Source organism: Chelon labrosus (genome assembly GCF_963514085.1).
Source record: "Chelon labrosus genome assembly, chromosome: 5".
NCBI classification, from domain to species: Eukaryota; Metazoa; Chordata; class Actinopteri; order Mugiliformes; family Mugilidae; genus Chelon; species Chelon labrosus.
This window is the reverse complement of record NC_140341.1, coordinates 13,987,748-14,014,395: the sequence shown is the minus strand read 5'-3', so window position 1 is coordinate 14,014,395 and position 26,648 is coordinate 13,987,748. Positions and strand designations below refer to the sequence as shown.

General features: G+C 46.4%; 1 protein-coding gene across 1 annotated transcript; it reads right to left on the bottom strand.

Annotated features, from left to right (window-relative positions):
* Positions 1–13,536: 13,536 nt before the first annotated feature.
* On the bottom strand, positions 13,537–26,410 carry irs2b (insulin receptor substrate 2b). The gene is made up of 2 exons (XM_084544081.1): positions 22,854–26,410; positions 13,537–16,021 (listed from the first exon to the last, which is right to left on the bottom strand). Exons 1-2 carry the CDS (start codon positions 26,212–26,214, stop codon positions 16,017–16,019), a joined length of 3,366 nt encoding a protein of 1,121 aa, XP_084400207.1. The 5' UTR covers positions 26,215–26,410; the 3' UTR covers positions 13,537–16,016.
* Positions 26,411–26,648: the final 238 nt, after the last annotated feature.

Genomic DNA, 26,648 nt, shown 5'->3' with positions numbered 1-26,648 from the left:
GGAGGAAAGTAATCACAACTCTTCCCGTTGCGCAGATGGATGACATGACACAAGCAGGTCACCTTGCTCTGCAGCATAAGGTGTTGAGAAGCACTCAGGCTTATGTCTAACACTGCCAGGGGGCTCATCGTACCCGGGTTGGGAACAGAACGTTATGCAGCTGAGGGTGGGTTTAATTTGGGCTGCTTAACACCCAGTGTTCTCCAGAGCTGTCAAAGCAGCATGGAGAGCATCCCTTTCTCTCAGTCAGCTGAAGTACACGGAGTGAAGCATTCGCCGTGCGCACGTACACACAAATAACGATTAAACTTAGAGCAAGACAGAGTGTTCCTCATCAGAGGAAGCAGCTCCCCATTCTTGACAGGAATGTTTTTGATAAGTGAGGAGATAGTTTCCATACAAACTGACTGATAACTTCATCGAGGTGAAGAGGATCTCAGTACCGCTCTGCAAAACTACGCCGCAATGAAGAAGTGGCAGTTCTCGCCATCCCTGTTGCTAGGCCCAAACAAAACCAAAGTAGTTAGACACACTTTGGACATTATTGAAGCTTGGTTAACAACTAAATATGAAATTCTGAATCTGAAAAGAGCCAAAAAAAACATAACACTGGCTCCAGTTTGACCCCAAGGTTGTGCTTCTCTGACGTGGCTGCTGTTAGTGTTAGCGTTGGCAAACTTCATAGATGCCAGTGGAAAAGTGATGTGGCAATGAACACAACACCTGCACCGTGCTATGTTCTCACCTAAAAGGATGTTTAAGTCTGATGAATAGTAATGTTTAACTCAACAAGCGGAAGGATTATGACCATCTGCCGAAACTCCCCCACAGGTACCCTCTCAGGGACTCTCTCAAAGGGCCATACATTCGAGTGCCAAAATCTCTGTCTCGCCAGCTGAGCCACATAAATTCTATTGTAGCTCCTCGTGTCTGGCACCTTCCCATTGATACAGACAGGTGTATGAGAACGATGACTGAAATTCCCATTGAAAAATTTCGCTCCCCCTCCAACACTTCTGCTCACACTGCATGCAACACTGCTGCTATTTGCACATACGCACATCACAGACATGTGCAAATACACACATGAGCCGACTGTAACGGCTGTGTGTTTTCCATAGCCGAGGAGAGTGATAACGCACAGCCTTATCCGTAACCATGACAACACACCGGTTCCACCGTGGACCTTCTGACGCTTGCTCTGAATCTGGAAAGTGTCGTGAATGGTGTTCAGATAGGAACAGAAGCCTGCTGCTGTGGAAAAAAAGAAACCCTGAGATAGCAGGACCTTTGATAATTCAGGGCATTACATTCGGCAATCCCGAGGGGTTGTTTTTTTGGGGAGCACTCCATGTTCTGATGACCTTGGATTGTAGTGTTCTTCGAAACAATTCAGCGAAACAATGGTTACCCTGGACAACTGACGTGGAGACGAAAGGGTTGTATGAAATGAGCAGATCAGGCATATTACACTTCTGTCAAAGGAAAAGACTGACTGATGTTAACAGCAGTCTTTATCTTTCAGCCAGTGCCTGTACCCGATGCAGGGTACAGGTTTTTATTTTATTTTTTTTAAGAGTTAGCCACAACAACAGGCCAGAACACAACCCCCCACAGTCTGTAAACCACAGACGGAAAGGTCAGCCTGGGACCACCATAAAGAGGAGAACATGGTCATTGAGTTCCTCTAAAGTTCAATCAGATTCAGCAGAGGCCCGCCTTTCTCCTACAGCTCGCCTCCGCTGTGTTTCTACATGTCTGTGTGTGTGTGTGTGCGTCAGAAAAAAGGGGTGAAAATGAGATTTTCAGATTGAATTTAATAAGCAAAGAAGATGGTGTTTTTTTGGGGTTTTTTTTTTTGGAAGGGGGTGTACAGACCCTGAGGCAGACTGACCCCAGGGTCAAAACAACAGGAAGGAAGTCACATGACCTGTTCAAAAACAGAGAGAGTGAGTAAGGGGTGGGGGTAAAGGCAGGCAAACAGAGAGGGAGACACACAGGAGGGAGTAACGGGGAGGAAGGGTTGGGATCTGTTCTTTCGCTTGTGTTTTTCTTTGTCGCTCTGACGCAGGTGTCTGCAGACATGCCTGGTGCCTATCCAGGTGTGGATTACAACATTAAGACCACTACAGGGAAAACAAGAAGCAGGGCGAAAGAGAAAGGGAGCGAGTGAATGGGGCAGACCCAAAAAGAGACGGAAATAACTGGTCTCAGCTCGCGGTTTTATTCCACATTTCGTCCTCCTTTGCGGTTAAACTCAACTAAATCACAATGTCTGTTACAAAGAGAACAAGCTTTATTAATGAAAACAAAGAGACGCCGCTGTCAAGCAACATTTATCTTGGTGAACACGCCATGTGGTAAAGCAAAGAAAAGACGATGGTCGGTGCAGGCTTCGGCTTGAACGGCAGGGGAAAGGAAAACTGGGAGGGGCAGGACTTTTTTCTGTCCTCTCCTTTTATGAGGGATGTTCAGGTCAAGAGGCAGGATAAGCTGTGGTCATTAATGACATAAGTTATTGGTCCCTCAAGTCCTAACAGAGTGGCAGTGTGATATTGGGTCATATAAAAGCAGGTTGTAAGAACTGCTGGTTTATTGGTGGGTTGTTAAACTTTGGCCTTTTTGATGTTTCCCGTGTGAGACCTCACTCTGAGATCACTTACAAGTGGACAAGGGTAGCGGCGATCCACTTTTGCTGTTTGCGCTGAGCATGCATCTGATTCGGGGAAGATAACAGATAATCCTGGCCCTGCAGGTGCGTGAAAAATATTTGGACAAATTACACATCTGAAAAATACTTTTTAAGCCCTAATTGACTAATTAGATCTTGTGAAGTAGTCCAGTAACCTTATTATTAGTCATCAGGAGTTGACAGCTGTCCAAAACATCATTAAGAAAAAGGCAGTTGTGGGGAACTTTGGTGTCTGGAACATCAAGACAACTTTGAGATAAATCCTCACATCTGCCGGTCAGAAAGCCAAAGCAAAATCCCCATATAATGGCAAAACACCTGCAGAAAGGTTTAGCTGATACAGGAGTGACAGTGAAGTGCTCCAATGTGCACAAACAGGTGATACAAGCAGGACGGAAGAGAGTGTGTGCTGTGATAGCTGCCAAAGGGGTAATTACGCTTTTGGTGAGCGAGCAGGATTTTTTTATGGCTGCAGGAAAGTTTATATGGGATCAGCTCAAAATAAACAACAGCGTCCAGGGATGAACCGACGGCTGAGTGGTGAGAGTGCATCCTACGTGGCCCGAAAATGCCCCTGAGCTGCTGAGTCCCAGTTTCAGCTCCCGGCCAGCCTGACCTTTCAGCGTGTCATTTCCCCGGCTCTCTTTCCAGACATTCGCTGCCTGTCTCTACTGTAAATGTCGATTAAATGCTAAGGAAAAAATTATTTTAACCGCAGTGTCTGTGATCGTTACGTTGGGAGAATAGCGCCCACATTGTACCCAGTGAGGTTCGCTAATCGTTTTTTAATAGTTTTTGGAGGTCTGTGTCACGGGGAAGTAAACTAAATCAGCTAAATCCTTTTTTTAAGGATTTATTGGCAGCGAGGAAAACGGGTTATTTAAGGTAATTTAAGCAACGTTGAGCTCAATTTAGCACACACATTTTCTCTGTCCTCAGCTCACCTTGTTACCAATCTTCAGTCAGTGCCTCAGTCTGTTGTAGGGGATTTTTTTCCAGAATACACTCATACCGCAGTAAATGTGGTAAATGAGAACTTGTGCGGACTAGACCTTGATTAATTGACTGAATTTAGACAAAAAATTTAGCCCAGGTAACACCTCAAATTCAGCATGAATTGCATGACATTTTCTCAAAGATACGTTAACGTAGCTGCAGAAATGCACAGTGCGTAATGTGTGTAAGAAACTCAAAGCCTTCGTCAAAGTGTCATCTCGACCCAGAGACCGTAAAACATGTTTTGATATTTTTATATTAGCATGGCATGACCGCAGTCTTTAACTGACACCAACTGACATTTAGTGACATTTAAAAAATAATGTGAGTGATCTGTGGAATCTCCCTGCTTCTCCGGCAGCAGCTTTTGGTGTCGGCCCAGCTCTGGTCTAGTTTTGCGTATTTACCCCGTGGCTGTATTATCTCTCCACTCCCTCTGTCTACACTGATAGTGATCAGCGGAAGTCTTTATGACTTCCGTTATGGCTGAATAATCATTGTGCTTGGGCTTGCACGTACACGTACACTCATGCACATGCACCCTTCACACATGGGCTCTGCTGCTGGCCGCCGCGTCCCGTGTCAGATACAGGAAGGAGATTATTAGCTTCCTGAAGAGCTGGTAGGATGGGGGAGGTGGGGGAACATCAGACATGAGAGGACAGGATGAGGTCAACCCTGCTATGGATTGACCAGTAGGAAGCTCTCAGTATCGGTTACCCCATGACCTGGAAATGTTTAGACAATGAGAGTTTGGCGGGTTGTGGCAAATGTAATCGACTGGAGGGATTAAAAGACAAAAATAGTGACGAATGATGGGAAGGGCTAACACTGAGGCGTTTGCACCAAAATTACAGTTACAGTCATGCATGGAGAGTGATTATAAGACAGAGGGTGAAAGTGATATTGTTTCAGGCAGGATGTGGAGGTCAAGTGCCTCACAGTCCAAAGATACGTTACGAGCAAAACACCATAACATTAAAACTGCCCTGACCTTCAAACTGCCACCGCTGTCAGACACTGTTGTTTGCATGGATAATTATCAAGGTCTAAGAGTGTGTGTAAACACACACATGAAAGGCTGTTTCCGCAACAGACACAATAAAGTGCGGAGTTTGCCAGCGACACAATGTCCCGCATTGCAGTTATCAGTGTAATTATTGTGTGTAGAGCCAAATACGCATGTCTGTGTGTGCCAATTAGCATTTGTATGCTAGTGTCCAGTGCATATGTTTATACAGCAGATTGTTGAAAGTGGAGGTGGTCCAAACAAGGTCACGGTGTACCTGGGATGTACATGTGACCTAGAGTGCACATGAGCAATGAGACAAGGTGGACAATGTGCCAATAACAACAGGCGCGAGAGATGAATGGCGCAAATGAAAATTTATGAAGTGCTGACAGTCTTAATGGCTGGGATTATGAGATGATCAGACTCAGTCTGCCGTGACTTTTTTTTCCTCCAAACATTGTGTTTCAGGTTCGTGTGGCTGGGCGGAGGCTTTGCGCCGTATTGTCGTGGAGGGGAAAGCTCATCGCAATCTCATTACCGCAGAGAAAAACAGAAAACACACATGCACACAGATCCTTGTAAACACAAACACGTCCCTTTCACTGTCTCTTTCGCGCAAACACATTTGCCCAGTCCTGCCCTCATCGCAGCTTTGTTCCAGCGAGCAAGTGGGTTTAAAAACAAATGACGTGCTTGGCCTTTTATTATGTTCCGGACACTGTTTTTCCTGAGGCTGGAATGCGGACAGGAATGTGTTGTTGCTCTGCTAGTGCTCAAAGGGAGAAAAACCTATCATGCTATCATGCTCAAGGAAAAAGAAGTGAACAAGAGAGACACGCAGAGAGAAAACAAGTCAAGCGGGGACTTAGAGAGAAGCAGGGAGGGAAATAGTACTTGGACCCATTACTGCTAAGAGTAAACCAGAGGGTAGTGAAATCTCTCTTTAGAGTGGCTGGAGTTATGATAGAAGGTTTGCTGCTTTTCATTGGCTTACTCTTTCTCTCTCTCTTACTTTCTCTCTCTTTTCTCTCTCTCTCTCTCCCTCTCTCTGTCTGTCTCTGGTTTTCATTACAGCTGTTATGATGCTCTGCACTCAGCCCATGCCAGCAATTGCATAACTGACTGGCTGTTATTGGTGTTCTAGTCTAAACCTTACTCCTGCAAGTTTCTCTCTATCTTGTATTCTCTGTTTTGACAGCCACACATCATGCTTCACCGGGCCTGAGCAGAAATCAGCTTACTCATTCATGATGTTGCCCTTAAAGTATTTGCATGTAGAATCTCCCTCAGCGGCTTCTAAACTAGTCAATCATATATTGAAGTAAGATAAGGCTACAGGGCACAAAGTGGTCAGCGGACAGCAATGGGGCTGCTCCTGAGAGCAGTTAGGCGTGTCAGGGCTCTCGACAGGTTAGTACAAAGCTACGCTTACAGTCCTAGAGAAGCACTTGGAGTGAAACACCTGGGCAGACACAAGGAGTGTGTTGCGCAGGATGTTGCGCTGTGAAACTGTCCTCCTCGTAACAACAGCATCATCAGTTGTTTCAGCAAACACTCCAGAGTCATGTATGCTAACAGTCAAGTGACAACACCCCCTGCTGAAGGAGCAAAAGATGAGGTAAAGCAATGCTTTAATAGAACAACACCTAGGGAGGAGCTCGGGGTGGATGGATGGGTGAACAAAGTATCTGACTTAATTTGTAAAACGACTGCCCGTTTATGGTCGTACCAACAATCACCATCGCTGTACGGTTCCCTGAACCTACCCATACGGACAACATCTTGCTAGATTCCAGATTTCATGTGTTTGTATGGAAATAGTAGTTGGGTTTGACGTATCTGCACATGGGAGTCCATGCATGAAAAAACAAGACAAAAGAATTAGTAAAGAAAAAATAATAAACAAATGCCGTAAGTGTAACAGGCTCATACTTCACCGTGGGCGCTCAGGGATCTATTTGTCCCACTGGGGAGAGCCCAGTGAGGGATGGAGTCTCAAGCCCCTTAGCCTGTCTGGAGCACATAGCGGGGCTGGGCACAAACACCCAAGATGGATGAGAAAGGGGCTAAATGAAAATAGGTGGATCAAAGAGTGGGAGAGACCAGGAGTGGAGGAGAGGATAGCTGGGAGGACAAGGGAGAAGATAAGATGAGGGATGGGTGGATGGTCTTTCTTTTGAGCCGTCACTGAGTGATGCTCCATTCAACGTGTTGACTGAGACCACCTGGGGGACTCCGGGGAGGCTGCGTGTTTGTTTATTAGCGCTCAGGGGGAGGGGTATCACTCCGCAATAGATGGCTGTCAGCTTCACCGCCTTGCACATTGGGTGACTGAAGGAAACTGATGGCCCACTTCCAGACAGTGTCAGTGTCTCTAGAGCGCTCGGTAAAACCTGCTGTGTGATTTCAATGATGGAAAACAGCTTTCGTTACACTGATATAGGAGAAGCCAAACAAGGAAATCTTTTGTATCTCGAGTCCCATTTTGTTATTGTTGCCAGTGAAATGAATAGTGGAGTGGGAAAATGAAGCCATGCCTCTGTTTTATGAATGCTCTTCCTTTACTTTGAAAGGGGAGGCCTTGTTTTGTGCAATTGTGGGTTCACTTATAATTTATTTATCTTCCCTTCACCACTACCGGCCTCCATCATTCATATAATAATGTGGTAATTCCCAAATGAGACTCCCATCCCCCCTCGTGTCTCCTCCACAAAATCTGCTTTTCTGCCCCCATCCTCCCATTATCAGTTCGTTGTGTATTTTAGCAGGAGACACTCACACATGACCTCGTGTTAGGGTCAGGGCCTGCTGAATATCTCTTTTGTCCCTGAAGGTGTTGTAAATTAAAATTTAAATGCACATAATAGCATTATTGTCCTTCGGTTCCCCCTCCTTTTCTAGCTCTCCGCCCTTCCACAGATCGCTCTGAAACATTTGGAGTTTTTCTGCGACTGACTGTTCGAGGACATTGTCTCAGTGTGGCACAGAAACTGCATGACCTTGCTCAGCTCCGTGCGTCACACGCAGAGCGGCCGAGATAAGCCATGAACCCTGAGAATTCAGAACATTATCAGAGATAAAGAAAAATGTAGATGGAGGCGACACCGACATTGGAGGAAATGAAATGGTCGTCGGTTAAGATGACGAACGCGTTTCAAGCACAAGCTAGATGGAGAAACCATGAATAGAGAGAAGACTGGTCATGATTATATAAAGCTACACAGAGAGAAACACGTGTTGACATTTGTGTCTAAAGATCTTTTTTTTTTTTTTTTTTCAGTTTTACTGGAATACAAAGAACAAATGTGACACTTCTCACGAACTCCTAATACCAGACACAAACAGCATGTTTTCTGCCTCAAGTTAAAATAAATAACTGAAGCCACGACTGGGTCAGGTGAAATACCTTAAGACGACAGAGGCCATGAACTCCACTGTTGCTTCCTCTGCTGTTTATCTGTGTTATCATCACCTGGCTACTAATTGTGATGTGAAGAACAGCAGACGTCTGCATGCAGAGGCAAGGAGCTCATTTGTGGTTATGTGAAGGATATGTCACATGAATGGGTTTCGTGTGTCTCTCTAATGGGTTTTGCTGACACAAAATGTAAATTCTGAAAGAAGACATGTTGTTTCTCTTACAAATGGAAAGTCAGGGCCAAAAGAAAGAAAACCCATGCCCAGTTTAATACAATTGGGAATTCTGCCACTGCAGCCTTACCTGGTTTACCATGACTGGGAGCATCTTTGGCCAATTTTACTGAGGTTGCTTTACTATGCTGTTCTTGTGCTAGCATGCAACGTGTGCATTTTTACAGGTTTTAACCCAAAAGTCAAACAACAGAAGAAGACATGATTGTTGCTTTCCTCTTTAAGCCTCAAAAGAGTGTCTGGAAACACGGGGAAACCCAATGTGTCATTATCCCGTTGCATGGTCTCAGTTATTAAGACATAACTCCCACTGGATGGCAGAAATCAGTGGAACATGTTTCACTTCACTGCATGCATTTCTTTTAAAACGGGAAGTGTCACTTAAACTACTGATGTATTGCTGTAAAATGGCTGCAGGTGGCTTAATGATTATCTACCGGAGGCCCAGCAAGTCGCAGTTCCATCTTAATTTTAATGGGGAAACTGATGCTCACGAGCGAGCGCAACGGCTCCACGTCCCAATCTGGAATGAGGACAAAAGCATAGACGCAACCATTATTCTTTTTTTTTTCTGGTCTTGTCTTTTTAAAAGTTTCACACAAACACGCGCATTCAAATGTGTCCTCACTGAAGCAACAATATGCGAGAATATAAAGTGACGTTGTACAGTTACAGACAATATAAAGTGGTAGAGTTTTGCCTGCCACATTTGTTACTCAGATTATTGCAACAGTTAAATTTTTCAGCGCAACTTTTTGGATTGCATGCTCCAGAGCCAAAACACAGTATTTGTGTGTCTTCTTGAGTAAGACCTAGTCATGGTGTGTGCACGCTCCTTGGTGCATTTAGTCTCATCACAATGCATTATATGTGGACAGTGTCAGATTGACAGATGAATAAATGAAGTGGTTCAGAGGCTTGTAAATGATGAAATCACTACAGTGTCTGTCAACAGGAATTTCACCAAGGTTGACCTTGTACTGACAGAATGAATTAGCGGGTTATGGTGTCCATGACAGTGTACTCTGTTCTCTCACTGTTTACTTGACTTGCATGCCTCAACACACCAGTATTTCTTTTTCAGAGAACCATCAGTTGACCAAACAAGAGTGACTTATTTAACGTTTGCCACGACACAGCCGAGGGGCGAGTCTTGCAGAGTGACGGCAATGAAAATCTAGACGCCTGGGCTAAATGTGTTATTACCATGAAATCTCTCACCACCTCCAACACACATGATCGCAAAATGAGATGCGGACACGCAGCTCGCCGACGCTCAGAAGCCAAAGAAGCAGATGGTGTTTCCTTCTAAGGAGCTGGTGGCTGTCTGCAGGTTGTGTGCTGTCTCCACCAACCACATCCATCACACTGAGGCAGAGGCAGGGAGGGGAACGGAAGACTTGTAGCTGGGGCCCACTCCTAAAAAAAAAAAAAAAAAAAAGTCTCCCATACTGTGCTCCCAGAAAGGATGCGGTTACGTTCAAGGGACGGCATACTCATGAGTTTCCAAATTTAAAATCCTTACATCATACCCGCTGCGGGGCTACTGTTTTCTAAATTCACTTGAGACGAAACTGGTTTTCAAAGGCCGTACTTTCCGTACTTTCTGTTCCGTAGAGCTCATTCTGATTGTCACTTTGATTATGCAGGCGGTTTGGTACTAAAGAACCTGTGCTTGAGAAAACATGTTCACCAGCACTGTAATGAGGACACACCCAGAGCTGACCTGCAGCTGTAAACACACATACAGACACACCTGCCAAATATGAGTCACACATGGTGGGCATGGCCAGGAGAGCACATGAGCTCATCATGTTGGTTCCTGCACATTCTCCCCTCTCTCTGTCTATGTCTTTCTTACCTACTTGCACCATTTCCCCTCTCCCATTCAGTGTGTGTTTGTTTCCGAGTGTGCTTATTTTCCACTGTCCTGTCTTTGTTGTGGCTGCTTCTCTATCATCAGAGACAGGAAAGGGTGTGTGCGTGTGTGTGCGTGAGGGGGGTTTTGTTCACCTGGTGGTGAACAAGGCGGGGCAGTGTGTGTGTGTGTGTGCGTGCGTGTGCGCGCATATGTGTGCGTGCGTGTGTTGGTAGGGATTACAGTCAAAGCAGCCAGCGTGAGAAACAGGAGATGCACAAGAAGCGTGAGAACACTACCTGGAAAACAGCTGGGAATGTCTGCCGAACAAGCTGACCAAGCGTACACATAACACTCACATACACACTAATGCATGCATGTCAGCTACAGGCACTCCCACATGCACACATTCCTGTAAAATACATGCTGGGTCAGACCCAGCTGGGACTTCTGCACTGACTAATGTCTCAGAAATGACAGTTTCAGGGATTTCTTTTAGCTAGCTTTAAACATTTGCAGAACACCCTCATCCCCATGAGCTCTGTCCCTTCGTTCTACCCTACGGTATTTCTCTTCCAGTGCAGACTTTGTTGGTTCACTGTGTTTAACAGACTCTACTCCCATATGTATACTTGAATGAACTCTCACATGCATGTGTTTTCACTTGTGTGATGGTGTGTGTGTGCGTGTGTGTGTGCGAAAGTGGATGGGAAGAAACAGTTTCTGCATTCTCAGATTTCACCAGTAAGAGGAAGTTGTCCTTTGTTTACTGCAGCGCTGCTGGCTGATTATGCAACCTCGAAAAGATGACACAAGTGTGTTAATGTATTCCAGTGCTCCAAGTGTACAGTTGCGTATGTGTATGAGGGTAAGAGAGCGTGTCACGGAGAGAGATAAGCGTTGACCACTGACCTTGGTGCAAACTCATACAAATAGCTATTTGAATGGGTGATCAGTTAAACACACATACGAGTAAAATGGGAGTGCCCGAGCTCAGTTTGTCCTCCCTCTCTCTCTCTCTCTCTCTCTCTCTCTTTTGCGAGTCTGCCATCCATTATCTCCTATGCTGTGTAATATATACAAATATGGTGAAAATATTCCAGCGTGCAGAAGCTCCTTGTTAGATCCGCAGGAGTTATCAGGAACCCTGCAGAGGTGAATCCTTGCAGCATCCGGTCACATCTGCAGACAGACAGAGTTTGACAAAAGCCAAATACATGTCTCGTGATGATTACAGAAGAATTCTTTTAAAGGCTGGGTGAAGAAGATTCGAAGTATCTTACTGTGCATAGCACTGTTACCTTTTAGAAAAGGTCTGTGCAAACAACTAAGGGGATTTAAAAACAGAGAACATTTTCCAGATTATCAACACCATTAGCAAACAGCCTGAGCAAAAGGCCTCTCTACAGTGTGATTTTAAGCTATTAGGGACAAAAATCGACAGTCGTAAGTGAAACCTGGTGGATTGTTTTTAGATGCCCGACTAAATTGGAGGTGTGCAACACCTTTTCCGGAGCTTTAGTGACCAGAGAAAGCCTGTGTGAGAAAATGTAGGAGAATGGGATGCTGGTATGCCCCATATCTACAAAGCAGCAGGTTTTTACGTCATTAAATGACGCAGAATAAACTAGACCTTGTAAGCCATACATCTGAGTAAATGATTGCCACAGAGTCTCCTATTTTATGCTTGCACAGTTTTACATTGTGGCACCACGATTCACTGAACATTCATTGCTCTAAGGCAAACGTTAAAGTGCCATAGTGATTTTATGTAGTGTCATCTGCTGCAAGGAAAAATACAAGAAGTTGCGTCTGTGGTTATAGTGTTTTGTGTGTTTGTACTCAGGATAACCTTCCTCTAATGCACTCAGCCTACCATGTGCATTATAATACAGAAAACATGTATGTTTGCACCAATGATGGTCACACAAACCTGCAAAAGACTGATTGTTGTCGGGGGAGGGACGGCTACAAATTGCCGCAAAGCGCGCTAGCTTTTAAAATCACGCGCACCCACGGCCACTAATGTAGCGGCGGTGTCCCAGGCAGCTTTCCGGAAGTAAGCTATTTCCTGTGGAGCTACTGCAGGTCATTGTCCATAAGCCTGACGACTCCCTGGGGCAGCTGGTTACTTTATGCTACTCATATGAACCTGTCCATTGTTGCAAAAATCAGCCTCCCACCCCTTTATACACACAGACTAATGTTTGGCCAGTGTTCACAGATGAGCTATGTCCATTGAGTTTGCATTATCACGCTGTAAAGGTGATTTGCATGGTTTTATCTCGGATGCATGGCGTCCAACATAAGAGTCCGCTCTCCGGCAGCATCCTCCTCATTCGGCACGACGTACAGTAATGAAAGCGTCGCAGTTCCCCCATCGTCCTGACCAGTGAGCGCGTGACAGACAGAGACAAAGTAGCCCGCAGCTCACTCTGTATTTCTTCTTTGCAATTTAATGAGATAAAGGCTTTAATTAAATGTTAGAAGCAAGTCAAGCAAGGGGGAGGACAGGAGCAGTGAGCAGAGCAGTGATGGATGAGATTTGGTTGGAGCATGTCACACTTTGCTCTCTAGGATTGTGCTCTCTCATTAGCCGCCTAGCATCGCCGGTGTAAATCTGGCTAATGTGCGGGGCTCTTCCTTTAGGACATCATTTCATTGCCTTCACCTGTCCATTTCTCCGCAAGCCCTCTTTCCAGCTGTTCTAAACAAAATCTTTTTGACTCATGCGTACTGCTCACAAAAGCCCAGGATGCAGGATGGGCCGCCCCTCCCATCCAAACACAGTAACAGCAGTCATAGCAGACAATTAGACCTACTTCTCAGCATTAATTACCTTTTTAATTAGTAAGGCTGTGAGGATGAATAATCCGACAGCATATGGCGAAGAGTGAAAAATCATTATCCTATCACTGTGCTGTTATTTATTCCCTCCCAGTTCCAGGGGCTGTTTCAACACGCTGGTCTAATTACTATTGCTGGGGGTGGGGACTGGGAGGCAAGCGCACAAAAACAATAACAATGCTAATGCTGGAGGCAACGTGAGGTTAGGCCTACACCCATTTTTTGATGCGCTCTTTCTCAATAGGGAGCAGGGCTTCAAAAAACACGAGACGCACACAAAGAGAAGCAAGACGTATCCACTCCTTACTTCTCACACTCCTAATGAGGTTTTCTTAATGAAAAAGGCAGGAAAGTGAATTGGAACATCTGCTCCGGCGAGTGCCTATTCATACGAGAGATGAAAAGCGACTTCTTGTTTGTGACGTGGGAGGGGCGAGGGAAGAGAGACAGAGAGGAAAAAGGCTTTCTTAAATATCATTATTTATTGCATGTGTCTATAAAGAATCAATACAATCTAAAGCAATGAACTAAGTTTAAATTATAGTTTCTTAGTAGCATCACAATGTGCATGATATGAAATATTTACAATGCAAAGACACAGCAAGTTAAGCCATAGCCCATATTGTAATCTTTTAGATGCTGGATAAAAACTTGAAACATTATGCAAATGCAAAAAACACTACTCAAAAACACCAAGGAGGCTCAATTAGCAAAAACAAGCAGAAAAAGAGTTTCCGTTTCAAAATTGAAGAAAATTATTAATGTTTTTTTTTTTTTTTTACAAACAGCAAAAATTTGATTTAAGGTTTAACAAACATTATTAACAGTATTTATACATTTGGTACGTCTTTGTAAACTAATTTTCAAAAGTGTAAATATTGCATATATGCCATTTGTGTTGTACCTAAGTATCAAGAATGAATTATGTCAAGTATTAATGATTTCTCTTTAAAATCTTTTTTTTTCTTTCTTTTTTTTCAGAATTACAGCATTAGAAAATGTCCTCATAGTGGCATCCGTTTTACAAGACTTTCCCATGACAGTTTAAAAAAAAAAAAAAAAAAAAAATCAAAGCCAAACCATACTGGTTAGCGTATAACTTAATTAGTGCTTTTGTTGTATCAGAAAGTTCACTCAAACACATACTATGTACAGTACAAAGAACATAAGTTATTTAATGTAACATCTCAGAGTTTCTCAGCGTTTGCTCGGGTGTCGTTCTCTGTAACTCTGCGCTATTTACAGTCTATAGGCAAAGGTTAAGTACCTGTGAGTTCAGATAAATATTAAGATACTTCCCCTGGTTTTGTTTCTTTTATTCATTTGTGTTGTAATTCCCCATTCAGTACCTCTGCATGTTTCACTGTTGCAGTTGTGTTTGTTTAGTTGCATGTTCCCAAGCTCGGAACACAGTGTGTACTACATTCAAGGCGTCTTGTGTTACAATCTGAAAAGTTTGTAAATGCAAGACCATGCAACGGAGGCCGTGGATTCAAGCTATCGAGCGGCTTGCTAAACAGCCAGTCTGACTGAGGCCGTGCCGTCCCCGCATGCGCCACTTTGCTCAGTGCTGCCGGGCGCGGTGTGTCAGAGCTCTGCAACGAGGCATCAGGTGAGAATATGTAAAATACTGGGCTGTCCAGTTATAAATAAATTCAAACATTCATGTTTCCGCCCCTTGTCCTGACAGGTCATAACCTCCTGCAGGCTGTACGGGTGTTCAGGTTATCGCAGAACAACTGTAGATGACTTGGTAAAGTGTTTAAAGGTGCTGAGACTTGGGCTCAGACAGGCCACAGACGTGGTGGTCAGGTCCGGTTAAACCTGGCTCGTGCTGCAGTGTTTGGATTCTCGACAGCTGCTTTGCATGCGTGATGCAACGCATTGTCAACTCTTCCTCTAAAGGTTCTCTAGAAATTCTTTTTAGAGTGTATGAATCATCCATCTCGTATCAATAAATATATTACTCTGGACTTTTAATACATAATCTTGTCATAAATGTGGGGGGAGTGGGAACTTAATCTCAGAGAGGCTGCCTCTCATTCAGCTCTGATGAACATTCAGTCTCTAAGATGATCGGTTAAATCTTTGATATACTGCGGTTTTATAGGTCCAAAACTAAAAAAGGTCCATCAGACGGGGGGGCTGACGGTCAGAGTAAGGCTTTGGATCGGTGATTTTTTTTTTTAAAAAAGGAAAAAAAAACATTCACCTCTGAAAATAAATATTTTATATATATTTCTACTGTGTGACTTGGTGCTGAGGTAGGGTTCTTTAAGCAAATGTAACCTTTGTTTTGTTTTTAAATATGTTCTTAAATGCCGACTATTTTTGCAGTACAGTATGTATTCAAATTCTTACACACATTTCATTTAATGCATACATACAAGATAAATAAATAAATACACGTAATCCGTATGCATGAAAGGTTTTTGCGTGTGTGTGTGTGCGCGCACGCATGCTCTGCAGGTTTGGTTCACAGGTTTTTCGGGTGAGAATATCTGGCGACTAGCAGCCGAAGCCGTTAGAAAACCAGTTAAAAGTGTATTACAGTATTAAAATAATAATAAGAATAATATACTGTAGACAAATTTGCAGGCCTACGTACAGAAATACATAGCAACCCATTGTTAACGTTAATAGTCTGTTTAAGTTCTTCTTGTTGTTGTTGTTTTTTTTTTCTCATCTAGAACTACAGCAGCAATGGCGCCTGAATGTTTAGGCGCCAGGGGGGAAAAAGGAGGGAAGATTTGGGGCAAAGGTCAAGTGTCCGTGTCTCCATGGTGATGGCCGCGCCTGCGAACCCCAGAGGCGGCGAAGAGGTCAAAGGACGTCGACTGCAGCGCCTGTCCAGCTGTCGCCGTGGCGACCTCGTCATCTGGCTGCAGCGAAATCCTACATTCGGAGGAGGAGGAGGAGGCGGAGGAGGAAGGAGGAGGGGTGGGAATGCCCATCGGCCTTCACTCTGAAAGAAGAAGAAAAGAAAAACACAAGTGAGTTTTGGATCATGTGATTTACAGACATGAAACTGAACGTGACCAAATGAGATTTCCTTGGTCAATATTCCCTCCAGAAACTTAATTTAGAGTGTACATACAGTAGATGTGATTTATTACATAGGACGGAGCAACAGAGGGGAGGTGAAGGTCAAACGGATACCCCCACTCTGTTTCCAAGTAAGGAATAAGTGCTCTTCAAGGGGCCTGTGTGTTTTTTGTGTGTGTGTGTGTGTGTGTGTGTATTCCTCAGCTGGTAGACACTGAAGTGGCAGGTGCTTTCATGGCAGTGGAAAAACAGAGTGGCATTTAGCACAGTGCAGATGAAGCAGGGCAGTCTCCAATGACGACAAAAGTGACAGCAACAACACACGCCATCGAGCGCACGCACACGCAGGTATTCTCCGCCGCGCCGCGCGAGGTATTTTTCCAAACGGCGTGAAACCAGAGTCCTCGGAGAGTTGCTTTTCTCCCAGCGGAAAGCTGTGCTGACCCCTGCCCCTGTGTACATGTTTGTGAGGTTTCATTTGCATGCGGAGCTATCAAATGGGAGCGGAAGTCTTGGCTGGCCGACGCGCACACACAAACACACGCGCATGCACACACACGCACACAACGGCTGCATTTCTTCCCTCACTCGCCGTCTCCTCTTCCCCGGCCACGAACAAGAGCCGTTTTCACAAAGCTGGATGTGATCGTCATTCTCTAAAACAAACCTTTCATTCAGAGTCCTCAGTGCCGCCCCCCTCCCGCAACTATTCCAACCATAAACACACACACACACACACACACACACACGTCTGTTCCCTGCCTTTGCTCTATACATACTTGATGTTAACGGAAATCTGAGGGCTTATATCAGATCTAAACTTTACAACTGATGGCCAAAATAAAGAAATAAAATACATGAAACACACTGAAGAGGTCGATGCCTTCGTAGTACAGCTGCTCAAGGATGTCGGCTAAAAAAATATGGGGCTCATTTGAATATCAGAGTAATTGATTTCACTCCTGCCACCACCTGGGCTGGCTGTGCTCAGCCTCGTCACCGCCACGGGTGTTAGACACAGGGAAGCGGTGGAAAAAAAAAAAAACCACAGTAACCGAATCAACCTGACAGAGAGGAACGGGAATGCAGTGAGGTCATGGGACCGTCAGACCATAACAATCTGAATGTGTGTGTTTCTGCAGGGGCTGGGCCAGTCGGCGGCCTGTAGAGGCAGGCACTTGGGTGAGAACGACTGCGATCTGCCGGGAAGGAGCGCTGAATCACAAACAGTTCAGATTAGCAACCAGGTGTAGCCGTGAAGGTAAAACACGCCATTGTGATTGTTATTATTATTATTATTTCTTTTGATGAACGTTGGTAAGAGTGAGCTGAGCGGCGCACGGGGACTCGCCCCACACACACACACACACGAACCGTTATGCAAACGGAGAAAAAGTGTGGGTGGGCGAGGAGATTTGGGGAGGGGGATGTTATTGAGGGAAGGGGACAGAGGTCCAGTGGGGGAATGAACCCAATAGCCCCGACCCCTCCTCTTTTCAGAGCGCACATCCATCCACCCCTCCCAACGAGCCATGTCTGTGCCCCCTGTCCCAACCCACACACACACACAAAGCCTCTGTTCATTATTTATTTAGTTCTCACAGGCTAAATTTAGCCATGCTCCATTCAGGGCTAGGACACACACACACAGACATGTACTAGCAGGCTAGTGCTTCAGAGGCAGTGTAGACAAGTCCTCATGTCTGCAGATGCATCACCCACTTGAGTAGCTTCGTGTCATCACCGAGCTAAATGAGCGGGCTTTTAGGGGAACTACGACAACTGTTATTCTAAACAGCAACAGAGAAGAAAAGGAAGAGGATCGTCAACCTTTGTTTTACTACTAGCAGGCTGGAAATGGGCCGACAGGCAAGGAGAGATCAGCTCTGCTTTGTTTACATTCCTGCCCTGCAGGCTCCTCCCTGATCTACAGCAGTGCTCCACCAAACAAACAGCGACTGACTCTTCACCTCTGACCTCCCACACCTCCGCCTGACCAACCAAACAAACACAACAACCCCCGTAAACTATCCTTCTGACTCAGTCCTTATTATATATGTCCACGAGGAAACTGTTTACATATTCTCCATGTTCTCCTTCTTTACATGGCGACAGTGACGGTGTCTAACCACTTAATTAGCAATATTGGGGGGGAAAAATGCCCATTGTAGTTTCCCTGACCTCTGATCTAGAAGCAAAAAAACATACACCAATCAGGCAAAACATTGTGTAGGTCTCCCTTGTGGCTCCAAAACAGTTCTGACTCATCAGAGAATGGACGTGGGGCCTTCTGTGTCTGGCAACACAATATTAGCGGGGGCCTTTGGGTCCTATGGGTTGAGGGGAGGGGCCTCTGTGGCCTTTGGAGTTTTTCATGTTTTTTTGATTTTTTTTATAAACTGTTTTTGTGTGTGTGCCTGTGTCAGGCTGCATCCTAGTGAGGATGGCTGCTAACATCAATTAGTGTCATTGCTACGGGGTGGGGGTGCCTGGTCTGGTCTAGGTGGGTGGTACATGTCTAGGTAACATCCACATGAATGAATGCCAGGTCCAAAGTTTCCCAGCAGAACATTGTATTATCACAACATGGTCAACGTTATGTCAGTGTCAGTGGTTTTAATGTTGTGGTTGATCTGTGTATATTCTTACATATGAAGGCACTCCATGTTTCATAATAATTGCCTAATGTGCCGCCTAGCTATAACATTTCACAACACTTCAATCAATAAGCATTTACACAGGGATTAGGTCCTGGATTTGTGATAAGCAGGTTTGCTTACGACTAAAAGAGTCTAATCAGCTAATAACCACTGGACTAGAATGTGCGTGTTTTAATGTCACACACAGAAGCTCCGTCTCTTCCTCCACCTTTCGGAAAAAAAAACAAGCTACTGAACAATGTCTAATCCCGAAGTGAATGTAATCCTTCTTACCTCCAAGCTAAATTGAGGATACGGGAGGTTAACTTTGTTTTTATCTAGCGCTGGAACATCCCGCCCTACTTTGCTCAGAGTTATGTATCAAACAGCCAGGATGTGTGTCTGTAGGGGAGGGCTGTGCTGGACAGGACAGGTGAGGACAGGCGCTGCACGCTCCTCAAAATACTGCGTGTAATATTAGAACCGAGCACAGTCACTGTTGGTGCCCTTTCTGCAGGAAATACTGAAGCAGCAGTGAAATCTGACAAACTCCCTGCATTCATGTGCCGAGCCATCAGAAAAAGATAAAACGCAAAAAAACCCAGCTAGCTAGCTTCTGATTATCAGATTTCAGACTTTACCAGCAGCTCATGAACATAACATAGAGGATTTTTTATTATTTTCTCTAATGACAACTATTTTTATCTGCTTAATATCGTAAAATGTAAATGGCCGCTGTTATTTCCCAGAGCCCAATTTATTATTTACATTCAAAACAACCTACACATCATTTATTTCTCCACTCTTGTTAGTGGCAGATATAATTAGGTAATTTTTTAATGCATCGTTAGACAATCCTCTACGGCCTCTGGTGTGAAAGGCCAATCAGAGACAGTTCAGACAACAACAAGATCAACACAAGGCTTGGATGCACCGGTGTGGAGGTGTGTGTGTTTGTGTGTAAGGAAGGGGCGGGGGCGAATCACATGATTTCTGAAAAACAGAAACTAGCGCCTGGAGAGACGACGAGGAAAAAACGGGGGAGGAGGACGCACGGGGGGGGGGGGAGAAGGAGAAGGAGGGGTGTTTTGGGTCGGTGTGCGGCTTCTTGAGACTGCTTAGCCACTCCCCCACCTTCTCCCCACTGTTGTCGTGGCAGATGGCGGCCAGTCATTAGCGTATTGTCACTCTCCTCTGAAGGGCCAGATAACCAGTGAGCACTGCTTGGCGGGGCAGGTGCAAAAAACCCCTGACCCCGCCCCACCCCCTACAAAAAAACCCTCCACCATCTGCTGATGGCTGTGTATATGTACGCACATGGCTCAGGCAGAGTCAGAATGTTGTAATGTTGGGGCGAGTGGGAGTGGTGGTAGAGGGGGGCGCAGTCTGGGCCCACAAATGGAGAGCGTGAGTCAGTTTACTCCCCTGTCTGCACTCATGCAACGCTGCTTTTAGTCAGAGAGAGAGAGAGAGAGAGGGACAGAAAATAAATGAGGACAGAAGATGACAGGAGGATGATAAAGAGGCTTTTATAGGGGAAAGACAAGTAGCAGCGCAGATACTCTAAAGGGGGAGGACAGCCAAACACATAAAGAGTTGGGGAAAAACAGTGCACACAGAGGTGTATGCATTTCTGGTAATACCCCGATGGCATTCACCTCTCCCAGCATTTTCCATCAGGGACAGAAAGTGTAAACCGAAACCTAAACAAACCCCTTTAAATGCAACCTCCCCTCTCCCCTGCACATCACGTCAGGACCAAAACTCAAAGCACTTAAAGCTGTAGCACGTGAACCTCCACGCGCAGACCCGGTAGACACGCTCACATATCTCCAGCGTCCTCCTCCATCTCCACTTACTTCGGAGGTCAAACGAGGGCAGGAGATTTCCTAATCTACCTATGTCAAGATTGATGCAGTGGCAGGAATTCAAGCTATGGTTCACCTGGCGGTAACGAGAAAATGCAGTATAGCCTGTCACCTCGCAGTAAACAAGCGCGTCCTCGTTTTCTCTCTCTCACATGGGAGGGAAACAGAATTGTGTTGTGATGATAGCATCACCTGGTCAGAGCGGAGTGGTGCAATATCGCGTACAGGAAGGGCTCTTATAAACAACACGGTGAGGCAAAGGCCACCCACCCCTTACTGAGAAGACACTGATCTCTATCTGTTTCTTTCCTCATTCCAGCATTTCTCCTCTTTGCTCCGTCTCCCTCTCTCGGTTCAATAGTCTATTTTGTTACACGAAAAACAAAACAAGTCATCCATCCATCGCCATTGTTCTTTCGCCTCCCTCCTTCCTCCTCCCTTGCTCTTGTAGCCTTGGACAAACGTCTCCACAGAGGGTCAAAATTCAGTGAAACATAAAAACGTACCAGCCCGGCAGCGAGGGGGGCGGTTTACAACACACGACGTGTATTTGCGTGTGCGACGTGTTTGTTGAAAACATTTGTCACTGCCTGCTAAAGTCCGTTTCACTGGTGTGTTTGTGAAGTTCCTCACTGTGGAGGAGAAAAAAAAAAAGAATCTTCCCTTCCCCCCTCCGAGGCCATCCCACCAGGTTAGAAAAACAAGTGAGCATTCACCTCTCCCAGCAACCTTTGCACACTGCCCGCATTCCAGTCCTGAAACCCAGTACCTGACAATTGATAAACAACTGACTCACTTGTTTTTCTGGGGGAACCCGATGACTTGCACCAGACCCCACGCTGGCGGCGCTCGCAGCGCGACAGCCAGCTCAGACAGAAACGTACAGACAACTCGGGTTGTGAAACCACAAACGAGCAATTAAACTCTTGTGTTTCATCATCAGGAACACTGGCTCCTGACTCACAATGATCCCGGCACTATTTTCTTTTCAAACAACAACTTCTGACATGCCCCACTCAGGTCATCTGCCCCGGTAAATAATCCCTGCCGTGCACAGATGCATGTGAAGCCACTGACGCAACGGAGAAGAAAAAGGAGGCAAAAGGTAATATTCTGATGTCAGCTGTTCTTTCCCACTAGTCACGAGGATTTTGCAGCTATAAATGTTACATTACACGGCCGTGATAAACGTTAGAAATGTAACAATATAAAGTCTTCTTTTGCCTTTTTCCAGCTCCTTCCACAGAGGCATCATGTGTAGCACCGCATGCGTCACTGAATCAGATTTGATGTTTTTTTTTTTTTTTTTTTTTAAATACTGACGTGGTACAAAACTGCGTCACTGAGGGAAAACTAGAGCAGACCATTCACACAAACACACAACAGCAGCATCAAGCCAGACAGAACAGCTCCTTATGTGTCCGGCCGTCATTTTTCAAAATAAAAGTTTCAACATAAAATATTATATTTTATCAATTAATATACTAAGTCTAAACAGAGCAGTTGTTCAACCAAGGTAGCACCATGCTTCAGAATCCATAGACGCATGTTTGATGCGTTGCACACTTCACTGCTTTTATCCAGCTTCCTAAACCCGTGCTTTTATTTGACCGGCCGCTTCCCATTGCTACTGATTTGCAGTTTTCAAACTGATTAAAGACTTCCTCAGCATCACACAGCCTTGAGATTTGTCTGTGTGTCATGGGTGTGACAAGTTTGTGACTAATCCTATCTAAACATCACAGCCTACACCCATCAGCAATGCTCATAACTAGTTTACTTCTCTAAGCTCCTGTAGCCTGTGTTTACGAAGCCGCACATATGAGCTTGTAACCACTTAACGTTAATGTGAAATGGACACAGATGATGATTACGCTTTGACTTTACAACACTGTAGGGTGTTAGCCGAGCTACTGCGGAGATGATCTGTTATATTGTCATAAAACCACTATCAAGTAAAATAAACTCACAGTTTTATTATAGCTGCATGGGGACTGAACTGACAGTGACAGTGACACAAAGGCAAATAACTAAATGAAGCTTTATCAGGCACGCTCTCTGAAAGATAATTATTGATTTTGGAACAAAACTGAGCTCAGAGATGCTGCAAGCAATGTAACAAGTTACAGAGTATACAGTCGCCCTGAGGCGGATCTCTATCCTACTCTTATCCTGACACCACTCCCTTCATGAATGAAACCCTACTGAATGAATGAGCGTGTGTGACAAGCATGAAAACACTCACCTTTCACTGCAGCAGCTGTAGTCTCCTTGAATCCCATGCTGGCATAGGGGCTAGTGTTGAAACTGTTCAGACCTCCCTTGCAGCCACAGGCCGCCTTGAACCTCAGGAGTCCGTCGCAGCCTCCCAACCTGCATCCCCCAAGGGTTCCCTCCATCAAGTTTAAGGCAATGTAGTTAAGTCCATTTTGATAACCAGCTGACGTTTCCCTGCACATGGGACTGCCGTAGTCCTCACCGGTTTCCTCTGAGTTGCGAACGGTGCGGGATACATTCTCCACAGAGGCAGAGCTGTGCCGTTTGGTGTCGTGGGCGAAAGATGGGCACACAGGTGTGACGGTGGTGGTGGATGAGAAGGTCTCGGAACTGTGACGCCGACGTCCCTGAGGGTCGGCCCGGATAACTTTAGCTCCCCTGTGTGGATCCACTATTGTGACAGATAACGAAGGAGCCCCGAGGAGAAAAGAGTCCACTGGCACAGGCGGCACAACATCCACTACACTGTTATCGAGGCTGAGTCTCTGGACACAAGCAGTGGGGCTGGTGGGAAGGGGAGCAGCATCAGTGGTGCAGATAGAAGGTAAGGGGGCAGGGGGACTGAAGGTCATCTCAGTGTAGTCATCTTTGACTGGAGCAGGTTGACACACCAGACTCTGCTGTTGGAGAGGATATTCCTCTACCATCCCCCGCTCCTTTGCCGGTCCCTCTACATTGTTTCCTTCTTTTTCCTCCTCCTTTCCGTGTGTCTCCTTCTGGGTGTTCACCAGACTAGGGCAGGTCAAGACTTCAGGCGTATGGTTTAGACCCCCTGCTGGAGGGGAACCCCCAGCTTGGTGTGATCCAAGGTGAACCGGGGTGCTGACTTCAATATTGGCATAGTCCGAGAGTGGCATGGATTTCTTCTCTGCACACATTGAACTTACAGAGGACTCTGAGCTGTCTAACACTGTGGATGCCAGCGGGTGGTGGGTGGCACTACTAAAGTCTATGTTAATGTACTCTCCGGGGCTGCGTGGCTCTGAGGGGAGGGGGTGCTCACTCATACATGGTAGTGTTCTGAGGGATTCCAGAGCCAGGCGGGTTGGCCGACACATCCTATTACGGTGTACCAAACCTCCATCCAGCCGAGCCACTCTGAGAGGAGAAGGCGCAGAGGATGGAGTGCTTGGTGTTCCTGGAGAGCTGCTGGTCACAGAGTCTCCTGGAGAGATGGGACAATAGTTGGACTCCTCCTCTATCCGTTGTCTCTGTAAACTCATCACCACATATTGGTCCGTGTCAGTGGACCCATTGCGCTGTAGCTGTCCTTTAAGGGAACGTGGCAGGGAGCTGTAAGAATACAGTTGCCTGTGACTGTGGTGGGGCTGGGGATCTCCTGAAGGACTCAGAATGTAGTCTGGGGGAGTAAGAGACACCAGGGTGTCAACTGGAGACATGTTCAGATACTCTCCACTGGTGAGCTTCCCATCCGTGCTCTCCACTGACATCTTGGTTCCGCACCACATGCGCATATACCCACTTTCCTCCAGAGAAACGCTGCCAGGGGAGTCCGTGCGTGGGGCCAGCCCCACTGAAAAAGAGTGTGAACGGGGGTTGATGATCTGCTTTGGAGCTGAAACACACATGGGACTCATGGGCATGTAGGGGTCATCCTTGGAGCCTGGTGTCTGAGGTGCCACTCCAGGCATCATGGGCATATAGCCACTGTCACCTTGGAGACTGCTGGAGCTGATCTGAACATCCCTGCAATCCTCAAGAGAAGTCCCTTTAGGGGAGGTGGTGTGACATCTTCGAGAAGGCTGGCTTCCACTGGTGTATGTGGCCCTCATGAGAGTATACTCATCCAGGGAGGCTGAAGATACTTGGGGGGGACCTCTGTGCTGGCGAGGGGTGGTAAGGGAGTATGTGCGCTTTCGATACACCTTGTCCAGTTCTGATAACCGCCGGCAACCATTCAGAATCTGCCGCTCCATCACCATGTAGCCGTCAAGCTCACTGCCATCTCGGGAGGGGGGAGTGTCCGCTTTGATAGATTCTGGAGTATTGCTGCGGAGGGTGAGTGGTAACCTGAGTTCCCGTGCGTCCGCAGGACTGGAGCCATACTCTTCACATGATATAAAACCAGCATCACTGGGGGAGCCTGAGAATGATGCACTGCAGCTGGAGGGCCGGGGGGCACTGCTGTCTGGGCAGGATGATACATTCCCTGGGCAAGTGGTGGCCACAGGCGGAGAACGAGACAGGGGCATAGACATGGATTTACTGTGCTGGAGGGTAGAAGATTCAAATGTCAGAGAAGGGCGAGCGGTGATGGTGTGGGACCTGCTCAGGAGCGTCCTGTGAACCCCGGGGCTAAGGGGGCTCCCAGTGACTGACATGGGGCGTGTCATGGTGCCGTCGCCCTCGCTCGCCGTGCGTATCCGACAGGAGGAGCATTTGCTCACCGGCGAAGTGGCAGCCATGCTGTCGGTGCGCGACCGCCGGGGAAGCCCGGTCTGGCTCGGGGGGAGATTGTTCAGGTGCCTCCGTGTTGGTACAGAGATGGGGTTTGTTCCGGACGACTGGCTTTTACTGCGCGGCCGGAATTCCGACAGCTCCTTCATGGCTTTCATCGCCTCCAAGATAGTCTCGTGAATGTTCTGAGCCACCACGGAGTCGTCAGCCTGCATCCACAACTCACCGGGACCCGTGGCTGCAGATCGACCGACCTCGATGAAGAAAAAGCTGTCGGAGTGCCCGCACCTCCGGATGTTCATCAGCTGTAAAATGACCGAGGCAACCTCCGTGTTCAGCTTGACGAAGCTGATATTCCGGCTGGAAAGACAGAGTCTGTAAACGCCGGTTAAATTTCTGCTCTGTCCCAGGCCTCTGGATTTCAGATTCACTTGCCATACCTCCTTGTAGGCGGCAGACACCGGCGTTATCACACCGTAGCTCGCCTCGTCGAAGCCGACGAGCGAGGACGCGGAGTTGGACGCCGAGCCGTCGTACACTTTCCCCTCTGCCATTAAATCCGTCAGCACCTGGTACCAGCTCTCCTGCTCCTGCTCGTTTTCCGCCGCCACGGCAAAATACTCGTCCTTGGTGTAAAGAGCAATAAGATATTTGTGTTTTGCGTCCGCTCTCTTGTTGATATTGAGACAGCAGTCCAGAGGAATAACTCTCTTCGCGGCCGATTTGTTTTTCCATTTCTTCTCGCTCTCGTAGTACTCCAGCCGGGCAGGGAAACCTTCGCTCGGCTCTTTCAAAACAAAAAAGCGCTTGTGTCCGTGCTTCTGCTTCTTCAGATACCCGCATTTCTTGACACCGTTGTTCACATTACTGGCCGGTAACGACTGATCACCCGTGTTTGGCGGACTCGCCATTCTCCTTTTTTTTTTTTTCCGCTTCCAGACACAATGCTTCCTTTCCCCGGGTTGCTGAAGAAAACGACGCGCTTTTAATTTAATCCTCTATTTCCAGAGCCCAGGTTGAAGGTTCGTCTTCTCCCACAGCCGAGCAATAAATAACACATGTCTGCTGGTGTCCTGGCTGAAGAGGGGGGGAAACAACATGTGACGATCTACACATCCAGCTCCGGTTAAAAAAAAAAAAAAAAAAAGAGAGAGAGAGAGAGAGAGAGAGAGAGAGAGAGAGAGAAGGGGAAGGCGAAGAAAAAAAATACACACGCCGACGGTGGGCGGTGCGCGCACACACTCATTGGGCTTATTGGTGGAAACTGGATGAATGCTGGAGTGAGATCGCCCCGTTCAAAGGAGAGGGAGAGGGAGAGAGAGAGAGAGACGGAAAGGGCCCTCCT